The sequence below is a fragment of the Tenebrio molitor genome, chromosome 3 (genome assembly GCF_963966145.1).
Source record: "Tenebrio molitor chromosome 3, icTenMoli1.1, whole genome shotgun sequence".
NCBI lineage: Eukaryota > Metazoa > Arthropoda > Insecta > Coleoptera > Tenebrionidae > Tenebrio > Tenebrio molitor.
This window is the reverse complement of record NC_091048.1, coordinates 17,439,776-17,453,468: the sequence shown is the minus strand read 5'-3', so window position 1 is coordinate 17,453,468 and position 13,693 is coordinate 17,439,776. Positions and strand designations below refer to the sequence as shown.

The 13,693-nt window shown below is 35.2% G+C and overlaps 4 protein-coding genes across 8 annotated transcripts; 2 read left to right on the top strand and 2 right to left on the bottom strand.

Moving 5' to 3' along the window:
* Positions 1-69: 69 nt before the first annotated feature.
* Positions 70-6,660, bottom strand: lqfR (clathrin interactor lqfR). Of its 2 annotated transcripts, XM_069043448.1 has the most exons (6): positions 6,524-6,660; positions 6,401-6,467; positions 6,072-6,273; positions 5,748-6,018; positions 4,606-5,469; positions 993-3,747 (listed from the first exon to the last, which is right to left on the bottom strand). In XM_069043448.1, exons 2-6 carry the CDS (start codon positions 6,448-6,450, stop codon positions 1,013-1,015), a joined length of 4,122 nt encoding a protein of 1,373 aa, XP_068899549.1. In that variant the 5' UTR covers positions 6,451-6,467; positions 6,524-6,660; the 3' UTR covers positions 993-1,012. The 2 variants fall into 2 exon arrangements, with proteins under 2 accessions (XP_068899550.1, XP_068899549.1); XM_069043449.1 differs by lacking the exon at positions 993-3,747 and adding an exon at positions 70-934 and having other exon boundaries at positions 6,401-6,593.
* Positions 6,661-6,778: 118 nt separating this feature from the next.
* On the top strand, positions 6,779-8,945 carry Nmnat (nicotinamide mononucleotide adenylyltransferase). 4 transcript variants are annotated; one of them, XM_069043474.1, is made up of 7 exons: positions 6,780-6,993; positions 7,050-7,273; positions 7,325-7,510; positions 7,585-7,686; positions 7,739-7,893; positions 7,949-8,255; positions 8,668-8,945. In XM_069043474.1, exons 1-7 carry the CDS (start codon positions 6,918-6,920, stop codon positions 8,698-8,700), a joined length of 1,083 nt encoding a protein of 360 aa, XP_068899575.1. In that variant the 5' UTR covers positions 6,780-6,917; the 3' UTR covers positions 8,701-8,945. The 4 variants fall into 4 exon arrangements, with proteins under 4 accessions (XP_068899574.1, XP_068899573.1, XP_068899575.1 ...); XM_069043473.1 differs by lacking the exon at positions 8,668-8,945 and having other exon boundaries at positions 6,779-6,993; positions 7,982-8,661; XM_069043472.1 differs by lacking the exon at positions 8,668-8,945 and having other exon boundaries at positions 6,779-6,993; positions 7,949-8,661.
* On the bottom strand, positions 8,943-10,486 carry beta4GalT7 (beta-1,4-galactosyltransferase 7). Its single transcript, XM_069043478.1, has 4 exons — positions 10,164-10,486; positions 9,680-10,109; positions 9,480-9,626; positions 8,943-9,434 (listed from the first exon to the last, which is right to left on the bottom strand). Exons 1-4 carry the CDS (start codon positions 10,276-10,278, stop codon positions 9,191-9,193), a joined length of 936 nt encoding a protein of 311 aa, XP_068899579.1. The 5' UTR covers positions 10,279-10,486; the 3' UTR covers positions 8,943-9,190.
* A 177-nt stretch (positions 10,487-10,663) lies between these two features.
* Positions 10,664-13,554, top strand: Ifrd1 (Interferon-related developmental regulator 1). The gene is made up of 6 exons (XM_069043471.1): positions 10,664-10,873; positions 11,788-12,254; positions 12,356-12,597; positions 12,652-12,895; positions 13,081-13,311; positions 13,363-13,554. The coding sequence occupies exons 1-6, from the start codon at positions 10,843-10,845 to the stop codon at positions 13,438-13,440; spliced, it is 1,293 nt and encodes a 430-aa protein (XP_068899572.1). The 5' UTR covers positions 10,664-10,842; the 3' UTR covers positions 13,441-13,554.
* The last annotated feature ends 139 nt before the right edge of the window (positions 13,555-13,693 follow it).

Genomic DNA, 13,693 nt, shown 5'->3' with positions numbered 1-13,693 from the left:
GCAAATCTTAAATGTTGACAAAGAAAACCGAGATTATTTTTGATCGATTTCGGAATAAAACGAAAAAAAAATTATTGACAACAGTTTATTTTTCAGGGGTTTACAGTAAACTAAATGAGCGGAATGTTTAACAGTTATACATGAGCTGTAACATCAAATGTATTTTTAATTATTAATAAGGCACGACGGCATTTTCACGTGACCGCATTTGAAGAGAAAAAAACTAACAATGAAACGAACATTTTTATTTTCATAGAAAATTATTAACAATATGATATTGCTCTATTCTTTTTTTGCTAACAGGGCCCGATCCCTGACTTCTACAGTTAGTTGATATAACATAAATAATAGTTGCATAATACTAAATTAAATACCCAAAAATATTAACAAATGTAAACGTACCCAGCACCCTTAATGAGCATTGTAGATTATATGTTGTATGAACAAAAAGAAAACTATACAAAAATATGTGCAGAAAAGTTCAACTAAAGCAAGACCAATTGGCTCAATCTCAACGAATAAAGTACAATCTTTGGAATTTCATCTTGCGTGACTTTGTCGAATTTTATAAAAAGACGTTAACATATTTAAAAACTAGGAAACAACTGTTTATTTGGCTGATTGAAGTTGTTAGTTTGGGGAAAGCCTTGAGCGTTAAAATTCATAGTGGCAAACTGATTTGTTAATCTTGGTTGATTTATTGGTGATGTAGGATTACTAGCCAATTGATTCATGCTTGGTGAGACCCCTTGCTTAGGTTTAGCTACTAATAAATTATCTAGATCGATATTTAAATTTCCCGAGTTACTCCACGTCGACCCTAACATTTGTTGGTTTTTATTTGTCATTGGTGTTTTCTCTGTGTTGTTGTTGGACGATGTGGAAGACAACGGTTGAAGTGGTTGTTGAGCAGACGTTGGGGTTAACATTGGACCTGCACAAATACGTCCCGATAATACATGATCAAACAAAAACGAAATCAAAACACAACATTAATGATCAATTGAAAAATTTATTCATCTTCAACTTTCAAAATACTATCAATGATACACATAGTACTAGCCGCTAACGTTCTACATTCTAGGTTGGGTTCGCCTCTAGCGATATTAAGACTAAGGAGGTCGCCTAACCAAAGTCTAAACTCGAGAAGTTCATCGATAAAATCTGAAATCAATCTCTCTTTGGGAGTGTTTATTACGGCAGCACCGATCAAACTTATTACCGCCATTCTTACTTTGACTTCTTTGTGGAAACGTAAATACCAAGAGAAATGGAGGATTTCTTTCGCCATTCTTGGTGCAATCGGACAATTTTGTGCGGAACACATTACAACAGCCAAAGTCCTGATAAAATGTATCAACAAAATAAAGTCACTATCGTTTTGGGGAATTTGTGAAATCATTTTATTCTTATTGTAGCCGTACAACAGCGGAAAAAAGAAATAACCCGCCACGTTGGCGAATTTATTCAATTTCTCCACTCTGAAAGACTTGTGCTTATGAAAATATCTCGTTTTCGACTCGAGTCGCTTTCTGATTATTTCTTCTGCACTTTCTAATTCAGAACTCTTCTTCTTTATCTTCTTAACTACTGGCGTTTCTTCTACTTTATCTGGATTTAAGTTCGATAAAGCATCGGCGGCTTCGCTTAACACATCCAACACAAATATTCGGTGGGAAATCGAGTAAGTTCCAATGTCTGCGTGAAATTCTTTACACAAGTATTCAGCACACTGAGCGGGATAAACGCAAGTGATCGCCACGCAGCTTTTAAAAACTAAACTATCGAAATTGTCAACGTAAAATCGTTGATCTAATGCGATCAAGATTTGTAAAATTTCTATACCGAGTGATGCATCATCATCTGGCAACTGTTTGATTATTAAATCTTCACAGATCTCCACACTCGAAGTGAACAATTCTGCATCTTGGGTTTCCAGTAAGCCGTCTCTCAAGTCACGCAGATACTTCGGGGGAGGTTTCTTCGACACTTTCACGTCATTTGAAAGATCATACGGTTCCAAATCATCGTCCGAATCTAATTCGAAATCAGTGCTGTCGATGATCGTTATTAAATTATTCCTTTGATGAATCGCTTCAGCAACGACAGTATTTTGGGGTTGCTCTTGATTTTTCACGTTTCTTAATTTTCTTTCGGGCGGCACGTATTCAACAGTCTCCAATTTTACTTCCAGTAACTGCGAAATTAATTCAGATGCGTCGTCTGTCACATTCTTCTTTTTGTAATAAATTGACATATCGTAGTCGAACAATTTTTGCAACATTTCAGAAGATGCTTTGGCTTCTGCCGGCAAACTATCATACTTAAAATTGAGGCCGCTGTCTGCCTTATCTTTTTCGCTCTCCTGATTCAAAAAATTTAAAATTATTTCGGACGCTTTCATCCCCATTGCTCTGATTTCGTTTATAGAATTTTCCAAATGTATCGGGACTCCTGCATATACCTTTCCTTGCAAAATACGTCTTTCACTTTCAGTCAAACCGATATTTTTCAGGCTGTTCATTATAACCACGATTATTTTAGTCAAATAAAAGTGATGTTCTACACTTGTGTGATTTAACGCCGACTTATCCGACCACACAGTTACTAAATTCGCAAGCAAGGCAAACAAATTGTGTTCAGAAGTTGCGCTTATATAAACAACTAAATTATTTATCAGGTTATTGTCGCTATATTGGGACAGTAATGGTATTTTTGTACAAAAGGCGAATTTCCAATTGTCATTTTTTATCAAATTTGGTCCCAGAACATTTCTGACAGAGTACACCGTGGGATCCAAATTTTGTAAGATCATCACAGCGAATATCTCTACCGCCGTCCTTTCTAAATTATCAAACAAACTCCAGAAACACTTTTGGTATATCTTTTGTTTAGATGAATTTTGATTCGTCAGAGTAGCTACAATTTTGATGAAATTTTTGATGGCTTCAGAACTGAAGTGTTCGTTGTAGTTAATCAAAGTTTTACTCAACAACAAACTCAAATTTCTGTAATTAAATTTCTGCTCGTGTTCTGGCTCTGTTATTAACAAATCTGATGTAAATTCTATCACTTTTAAAATGTTGAAAACGAGGAATTTACAATACTCGTTTGACGTGTAAAAACGCCGAAACTGCCCTTGCAGAGCGTTTGAAATTCTATTCGGTAATGAGAGCAATGTTCGTATCATGTTCTGCCACTGTGCAAAATTTTCTTCCACCTCAAATTCATTTTCCGACTCGAGCGAATAAAAATTGTGAAAAATGAGAGCAAAACATCCTTCACTTTTCAATGTGATTTCTGTTAAAAAACTCAGAGAATCTGCTACATTAAAATCTTTGGTTTTTAGATTTTTCGTGATAACGTCACAAGCAACTGCGAAAAAATTGTGATCTTCCACTGCAAATATTTTTTTAACTTCCATAAACATCTGTCCTTGATCTGTCGGAAAGCTGTGGTCAAATTTTGAAATTAAACTTTCCAATAATCTTCTGTAGTCTACTTCGGCAAAATCAGCAAAATCGATTTGATCAATTCTCAGTAATTTTTGAACAGTTAACGTCGGTAAAAACTGTATCGTGTTATCAAGGCCTCTAACGATATCGTCGATGTCACTCTGTGATGATATTTTCTTGATTCTATTCAAAATGTTCGTGAGCGTTAAGCAAGAATTTTGCATTTGTCTATCCACTGTATTTTTTCTTGAATCACGTTCGCACAACACTTCCCGAACCGAATTCCTGGCATCTGCAATGGGAAAGCTCGGATGAGTTTCCCGAAAAGATACAACTGAGGGTTTGGTCAGGAAAGAAAAGAATTATCAAAAAATCCCCAAGTTCCTTGAAAAGTTAAATAAATAGAATCGCTAACCGTAGAAAGAACCACAGATTAAAAATACCTACGGATTGTTACTTTCGCTCAAACAATTTGAATGTTTCCAATATATTATTTCTAGTTAAAATGACGCATTTCCTATGTGATTGGATGAAAAACTACTCATAAAGAATACATCCAAGTATCCACTAGAGCAGAACGAATCAATGTTGTCACGTGGGACTGTTTAAGGTTAATTAAAAACTAACCTTCGGTTAGGTAAAAATGTTTAGATGGAGGGATTTCCTATTGAAAAACTGACATTCACTGATCATTCAAAATATTTGTTTCGTCACTTGCGATCACTTTAAGTTATCGCTAAGATCATATCATACAAATGTACCAATTGCACAAAGGAAAATAAACAACAGTAATTACAATAAAGAGTATTGATTCCAACACTTCTTAAAAAACTTGCGCAACAAATTTCATTTCGTGTAACGTAATGGGATTTTTACTGTACCAATGCCACGAGTAGCAATTGTTACATTACTACTCTTGACAAAAAGTCTGTCACATTAACGTAACATGTTCTTTTTGCTTTTAGCGATTCACATTATTTGAAAACCAACTTATAAACAATACAACTATGAATGCAACTTCTCTTGGAAATACGTTTTTATTGGGTCCCTTACAAATTTCCCGTCTGTCATTTTAAGGTAGTTTGCAGTCTCCATAACGGCAGTTAATAATCATGAATATCAGGTGATTGGCGAGTAATCATCGACTTACCTCCGTCTAGCAGACTGGGCGCGGTTCCCATCAGGCCTTGGTTATTGTTTGGTAAGTTTCCGAGTCCGCTTTGTGGCTGTATGCTCAATCCACTAAATCCGGATAGATCTCCCAACAGATCGTTACGATTATTCGGTTGCGCTATCCCCATCACATTTGCGTTATTCCCCGTTACTAAAGGCATCGATTGAACTCCCATGGGGGCCCCCGTTCCTATTAAATTCGGCTGCTTCAGAGGTACGCTGTTCGTCATGTTAGGGGGGGGTATTACATTCGGCACGAACAGATTCTGTTGGTTTTGTTGCTGCGGTGGTTGGCTTGCGCCAAACATGTTTGTTGAATTTTGCGAGAACGCCGAACTGAAGTCGGCAAAGTCGTCGTCGGTCTTTGGCGTCGTGACCGTCGTCGTTGTGGAATTACTACCGAAAGCTGCCTCGAAATCACCGAATTCCGGTGACTTTTTGGAGTCGTCCTCGTCGGCCCGCGGATTAAAATCGTCGTTGAGTAGATCGTTCGTTTGAGGCAACGGGCTTTGACTAGCATCTCTACCGAAATTAGCTGCCGCCCCCAAATCTACTTTCTTCAGCGGTTTACTTGTCTTTTTTGGGGAATTCGTTATTGCCGAGTTGATGTTGATATTGACGCGTTTATCTGTATGCGTCGGACTTGTGGTTTCGTTATCTTTGTATTTGCGGGTGTTCGCATTATTACGAGCGGATTCCGTGTCGCTATCTTCTTTATCGACGTCATAGTCGTCTTCAAAAGTCCGGTCGCGATAACGACTAGCGCCGGACGATGGCTCATCCCAATCTCTATCACCATAGTCCCGATTGTGAGATCTATCATCCCATCTATCATGGCTTCCTATAACACAACATTCTGAGTAAACAAAAGGGATGCTTTATTTTAATGTTGCACTTTTATCTTACTTAATCCAGTGTCAAAGTTATCTTTATGACAATATTTAACAAATAAAAAAATAACATAATGGTCATGTGAAAAATTTTCATTCTTCAGTATTACCTCTGACAGATGAAATTTTTAATTGGAGAATCAGCCCCCACATTTACGTTTTATCTAATATGATTAATGTTAAAAGCAATTACATAATGTTAAAACAAAGTTAACATTACATAACTCACCTAATCTCATGTTAACCATGTCTGAGCTCATTCCAATATATTTATCCTTGTTCTTTTTAGCCTTTTTCCGTTCTTCTCGCAGACGGTCATCATCTTGAATAAATTCAATAAGCTCCTTAACTTTGTGTCTAATGTTAACACCCTGATCTTTGCCCATATCATCGATATAACTAAAATTTTCTAAAGATCTTAAATCATAAATGTGCTCTCTTGCAGATGTAACAACACGTTCAGAGCCATTTTTAATTAAATAATTGAGAACCAATAATGACTAAAAAAAATTTAACTTAGGGTAAAATTTAAGAATAAATATATTTAAATCACCTTGTAAATTCTCCTCCAATGTTGTTTATTGTCTTGAAACATTCGCTTCCACAACATGGACATAACTTCTGGAAAATGTTCATAGGTAAAAGTGGAGTGTGCTAGTTCCTGCATCATTTGTCCTGTAGGCCCCCACGGCTCATCATTTGTAGCTTCCCTCACTTTTGCTTCAATTTCAGTGTAATTCATCACAACATTTGTACTAAAATAACGCACAAGGGTAAATAAATATAGGTGAAGTGCAAGTTGTATAGTTTTGATGCTTATAAAAAATCACAATAAAAGAAAAAGATAAACATCTGGTATTTGTGGAGTTCAAAAATACTTACACTTTATCTGCGAGTTCTCGCACTTTCCACATGCTGAATATATTATCCATTTTGTTTTGGATGAGATCTATTGTAATACGGTACGGTTATTAAATATTTCGTATTTTTATCACTCAAAATTACCTCAAAATTATTTAGCAAAAGATGACTTGGCGATCACTCAGCCATACTGTCCGTCAATGACGTCACCAACAGTTCGCCAACCAAAATTTAAAATCTCAATTATCTAATATATTAAATGTGTTCATTTCATTAATAAGAATTGAACAGTAGTCTTTTGGAGGAATTAAAATGAACTAATGAAATAATTGCCTTCATCTAGAAAACTCGATATTAAAGTAAAATTCCATCTTTGTTTGTAGAATTCACAACGTGGATTGGTATTACTGCATGTCAAACTTTTGCAATGTAAAATGTCATTAGCGGTGAGGTCACTTGCTTATTTACTTTTCGGCGAAATTTCGATCAGTTCCGGTTGAGACTGTTGCGAAAGTGTTTCTAAAGTAAATCGTGTAAAATGTCTCCTGTTAAAGTTATTTTGTTGGCATGTGGGTCTTTCAACCCTCCGACAAACATGCACCTGCGAATGTTTGGTATGGATATTTACCTTGACGTTAACTAGATAAAGTGAATTACTGTGAATTTTTAGAAATTGCAAGGGATCATTTGCACCGCTTAGGAAGTCATGTTGTCATAGGAGGCTTAATCTCTCCCGTCCACGACGGTTACGGCAAAAAAGACTTAGAAGCGGCCACTCATCGTTTGGCAATGGTACGGTTAGCTTTGCAAAATTCTGACTGGATAAAACTTTCTGATTGGGAATGTAAACAAGAAACATGGAATAGAACAAAACAAGTTTTGCAGTACCATCAGGTAGTGTTCATGCTGTGTATAGTTTCTGATTTAGTAAACACATTGTTGTAGAATCATGTAAATGCCATTTTACATTCTTCAAGAAATAGTCACTTTGATAAACTGAATGAAGATGATGTTCATTGGGTGCCAGATAATGTGAGAAATGGTTGTGAAGACTCTGTACAAATCAAATTACTTTGTGGTGCCGATTTACTCGAATCATTTGGTACTCCAGGACTCTGGTCAGATGATGATGTAAGATTATTGTGCTGATTTAATTTTTTTAAAACAAAGTTATTAAACTAAGAATGACTAAAATAACATTTTAGATTGAGGCCATAGTGGGACAACATGGTCTTGTTGTGATAACACGTTCAAATACTAACCCCCTTGAATTTATTTATAACTCGGATATGCTTACCAAATACATGGTAAAAGAGAGTGAATTTATTAAAGAATTGAATTAATAAATTTGTTTTGTAGTCTAACATTACTATAGTCACTGAATGGATTAGAAATGAAGTAAGTTCAACAAAAATTAGAAGAGCCTTAAGGAGGTCAGAATCTGTCAAGTACCTATTGCCAGATAAAGTTCTAGATTATATACATAAACACCACTTATATGGCAGTAAAAGCATGTAAGTAAAATTTAATTTAAACATGTGATGTAATTGTATACAATCAAATATTTAGTTACATTTTTTTGTCTGTGCTGCTGGGATACAGTAAGTATTTAACTCCAGAATTCAATTCGAACTTTTTGACTCCATCTCCATCAGACGTGCTTATGGAGTCACCTAGTCCTACAAATTGCATGATCATATGCAATAACACGCTTTTTTCGCGAAATTACGAAAAACGTTTATCTATAGATACAGTCGACAGTGTAACTAAAGCTAACGCTTTAAATAATATTCGTCATCCTGGGCAGGCCGTGAAAATCATAACTGAAAGTAACGGTGATCACAGAATCGTAAAAGAAGGTTCCAATTCGAAAGAGGTACGTAGGGAGGACAAGAAAGTGTTGAAAAACTCAAAAAGTTGTGCCAATATTGACGAATTACACGCTAAAAACACCATAAAAAACAGCAAATCAAATGCGAATTTGAAAGAATGTAAAAGCTGTGATGAAAATTTGATTAAATTTATTTTTACCAAACACGGAATTCAAGTTATTAGCGATGTTGAGACTATTGTATAATTGCATGACATTCTGGCGTTAGTTGAAACATCTACTTGTTCTGGCTGTGTTTTTCATTCACTTTTAGAAAACACACTGAAAGCTATATACTGTCAAAATCAATGTTGCTCTTCCATTTTGATCTATCTCATATACCGAGTGTTTAACAAAAATGACTTCAATGCATGATTTACTGTGATGTTTTCGTGTAGCATGATATTTTCTGTTTCAGGCATCTCTAGTGCGACCTGCATGCCTCCTCTAGTTGAGCTCATTGTTATGTGGGACATTGCTCGCGTCCCCTAACTATAAATAAATCTCAAAAATAATCTCAACATTCCTAAACACAATATTTTGAGATTTATTGAAAAGTGATAATCTATTACTTAAGTAGCAGCGGTACCTAGAATTTGTTAGCTGTTGATATATTTGTTTGTAATTTATGAAATGTAGATATTATTTGTATAAAATTTTTTATTGTTTTGTGGAATAAATCATCAATAATTAAAACCTTTTTTTATATAATTTACATCATCAGCAAATATACAAAAATGTATAAAATAAAGTGTTTGTCAGAAATTAAAATTTTGTATCAAATGTATAACAATAAATGGTACAAAAATTAAATTAGCAAAAATACAGCAAATTTTGCGTAGCCAAAGTCCTGCTGGTACGTGTGTAAAGTTTAAAATGATTGCACAAGTTGCTGCAACTCAAAAATTCACCTAAAAGTCCAAATGGCACACAACGTTTCTTCATTCAGCTTTTTTTTTCTCAGTCTTATCCTCAGAACAACTGCACCATGGAGTCACGTTTCGGTCACAAATTAAATGTATGTTGACAACAGTCAAAGGAGCGCTTCCAATCGTTATTGATTTGTAACTAATTATTTTATACTTGACATCATGAAGTCCTGTTTGTCTGTCACGTCTTCTTGTAACTTCTCTTTGATTGAAGCATTTGACGGTATCACGTTTTCTGTCTTTGCCATGGATATGTCTGAAATTTTATGATAAAAACAGTAAAATTATAGTGTTTTACAACCTAAAAGTGTCATTCATTCCAGTGGATATGTTTTCAGGGCGAGTGATGTTAAGGTTTGCGTCTTTTAGTCTTACGTAAAATTCATCATCTTCCAATCCCCATCCCCAGTATTTGTTTGATAGTCCATTAACTAAACCAAAATGTTCCCTAGAATACATTTCAATAAGTGAAAAGATTAATTGTGATTTACATGCTGCAACCTATTGATTAACAGAATGCCACCTATGAATTTGTTATAATGATAACGTGGATGGAGATTTGGGGCGGCCAAATGGAAAGGTTGGCTTGGATACGTGTAACTTAAGTTTTTGTTTAAAGGCAATAAATCAACATCGTGCATAGCAATATAGTCATAATTTGATCTAGTTTCAAGGTAGCCTACATTGATTAATGAGGCTCTATTAAAACGATAACTATCAACTTGGTTTAAAATAAAAATATCATGGTTGATTTTTTGATCATTTAAAAAATCGTGAATGTATGGCGCGAACTCCATCAGTTCTTCAAATCGGTTACGGTAGGGTACTAATACTGCTAATTTGTGATTCGATTCGTAACCCTTATTGACATAATGTTTAGGTTTTGCAACATACTGAATAACTGTCTCTTGACGAGGGCAATTACAATGATCTACAAATAATATAGATGAAGATTTTTGTTGGTACTGTAATTAAAAATATTTACCATCAGTTAATAATTTAAATGTTAAAACAACTGTCACTAAAAACATCACAGACATTAACGTAACGAAAAGGTGGGTAAAAGTAAAACGAAACACTTTCTGTTTTGTTACTACCATCTTGAGCGTTACACATTTTTCATAACATTTTAAAAAGTTAAATTTTTAAATATTAGATTTTACATAACCTAATTTTTTAAAGGGTCTGGCATGATCGTCCATTGTTGCCAAATGAGAAGTGTTGTAGCAGTGTCGCCAATAATAAAATATTTTTGGAGATTATTTTATGGCATTCTTTGCGAAAAATATGGAATTAGATAAAGTCTGCAATTAATAGTCGAGCACCTGATATATACTGATGGGGAATAATGGAGATTTTATACAAAGAAATAGTTTATATCGTTATCGATTTAATTTCGTCAAGTTTGTGAAACAACGTTGCGCAATCTCGCGGCACCAATTCGTACTTAAAAGGCGCTTGTCGCTGACATAGCGAAGTTGACCGTCTCGTGTTCAACTGGAAACATGTTATTGAGTTTTATCCCGATTTTATCTCAAATTAAATGTCAGGTGTTCAGTGCGTGTGTAAAGAATTGTTTAACAAACAGTTTACCGTCTTGATCTAGTGTGAATTTAGTGGATTTGTTTAGTAAATTTAAGAAAAAGTTTATTTAATTGTCGACCATGCCGAAAGGAAAACGAAAAGGAAAGTCTGGTGAGTTAGACAAAAACAGGCTGAGCTCTTATTGTAACGTTCCGTAAGGACCAGTTTTGACACAAATATTCATGTAAATGACGTCACAGCGTTAAAATGACCAAAAATGTGACATATGGAATCGTGTCCACATCTTTTTTTGAAGAAGTGCCAGTTATGCCCTCCGATCAAGAAGATCTAGCTTGTTTTGTAAATATCCCGAAGCTTATGATTCCAAGAATGGCGTGACTCATCCATGAATTAGCAGTTTAAAAGTGACTGCCATAGTTATATCTAATTTTATTCAAGGAAAATTTTTCAAATGACAATTTTTTTTTCATTCCTGTATCGTCAAAATTTTAAATCGCATTAGATACAAAAAAATTATCGTGCTATAAGTCGAATTTACTAAATAAAAAAAAAGTGACTCACCTTGAACTAGCTACCTAACTGTAGGAATAATAAATCAGCAACGAAAAATAAACAAATTATTGCATTGTTTTATAGTTTGACATTCTCAAGGTTCTTTATCTTTAAAACAGTCTTCATAAAGATTACTCATTTCAATTTTGACTGAATAAAGATTGTTACTTGTTTTTCATTGATAACTATAGTAAATAAATTTATTAGAATGTAGATGATTTTTCCCCCGTTTGATACCGAGACTCACTATTTTCTTGTCATTGCTATCAGAGAAGAGTAATAGTGGTAATTGTCCTCTTGACCTCCCTCATTTGATTATTTTTTTGTAGTGAGAATTTTTAGCATCTATCTAGCAGTCGGTTAAAACCTTGGTGATAATTAAAGCAGGCGTCTAAAATCTAAATCTTTGCCAGTTGGCTGATAGTCGCAAAATATTCCTTCGCCTTGCCCATAAAAAATTCACGTGCACAAATTCTCTGATCATTTTTTGATGCAAACATTTGAAATTACAGATCGTGGACGTTTTGATGGCTCTCTGCACACATCCGACGATGACTCTTACAACGATAACAACAGTATCATCAGCAACTGTTCAGAAAACAAAAGTCTAGAAGATGGTGAGGATATTGAAGAATTTGCGCAAGAACAGTTTGAGGATAAGTTGATCGAGATGTTGGATGGTTTGAGTCAGAAATCGTCCCAAGGCAGAATTAATTCGATTCAGTTGCTTCGCAAGGCTTTAATAAAAAAATATGTTCCAAATTTCGTGAGGGAAAGACACTTTACCATTTGCGACAGTGTCGAGAAGAGTTTGAAGAAGGGGAATGGTTTAGAAAAATCCGCAGCTGCCGAGTTGGCACCGTTGATAACCGTACAGCTAGGTGAAGAAGACGCCGGTGAGATCGTCGATAAGACGTTGAGACCGATCTTGATAACAATAGCTTGCGACACTTCCGTCAATGCAACTGCTAGAGCGAAGGTAGGTGTGGTTCTTGCAAATTAACTGACTGAAAGATCAATATTTGACAAAATGTTAAAAAATCTTAAAAGTTCGTTTAGTAAGGTAAATCTTTTTTGTAGTGTTGTCTCGCTTTGGGCATGATGGGTTTTCTCTCTGGTCGTCAATTAGGAGATATTCTATCCCTCATGCAAAACCTGGAAGGTATCTTCTCAGGAAGCTATTTGAAAGGCGACGGTTCAATCCCAAATATTACGCCAGAAGTCGCAAATTTACACGCAGCAGCTTTAAGTGCTTGGACATTGTTGTTGACGAACATGCCACCAGGAAGTCTCACAGATTTGATCAGCAGCAAAACTTTACCGTAAGAACGTTGCAAAATAAAGACTGGAACGTTAATAAAACTCAATCTTTGTAGATCATTGGATCAGTTGTCTGAACTGTTAGAGTCGCCGCACCTTGAAGTTAGGTTAACAGCAGGCGAAGCGTTGGCCCTAATTTTTGAAGAAGGCAGAAAAGACAACTCAGATTTTGCAGACGATTTCGCCATATACATTTCAGAAACTTTCAAAAAACTGGCAACCGATTCACACAAATACCGAGCGAAGAAAGATAGGAAACAACAGAGAGCCACATTTAGAGACATCCTTTCGTTTATTGAAGTAATTATGAACCGTGACCAAAGTACATGATGTTTGTAAAATTTGGAGTCAAACTGTCAATCTGTACCGAGGTCGAGAATCTAATTTGAGATCTAGTGTGTCCATTGAAATCTCGTGGCATTGTTTTAACACGCTTTGATGTCAAATTAGCATAGTCGCGCACTAAAAAGTTATGAATGTTTCAGGATGATATTGTACCTGAAATTCAGGTCAAATTTGGTCGAGAAATTTTGATTTTGGACACTTGGGCTAAACGAAAACAGTATGAAGCTTTGTGTAACGTTTTGGGACCAGGAATTAATTTACATCTGGGAGAAAACGATCTTTTGAGAGACATATTTGAGATTTCAGCTCCTATTGTTCAACCACATGAAGCTCCCGCACATGCACAGCAGCACATGGAGAGGTGTCGTAAAGTACGAAGTTATATAACTGTAGAGTATAGTTTTTACACAATATTCTTTCAGCGATTGATTAACGCAGCTGCGTTCAAAGCCAGGACGATATCACGAGCGAAGAATAGAGACAAGCGATCAGACTTCTAAGACATATTATGGGGATATTCAATGTATTTATTTTAGCTCAATTATAACAACTTGACAGTAGTAGATATAATTTTTGTTGTATAGTAGTAGCAAGTAAATCAAATTTTTGTTGTGTACGTGAATTTTAATAATCTTTTCAATGTTAGTAGATTTTTAAATTTGTAAATACATTTATAAGTAAATTCATTTACAAATTTAACTTGACCTACTTTTTTTTCCGAAATTAACTTAGTTGCAGTCCTGAGGTGGTATT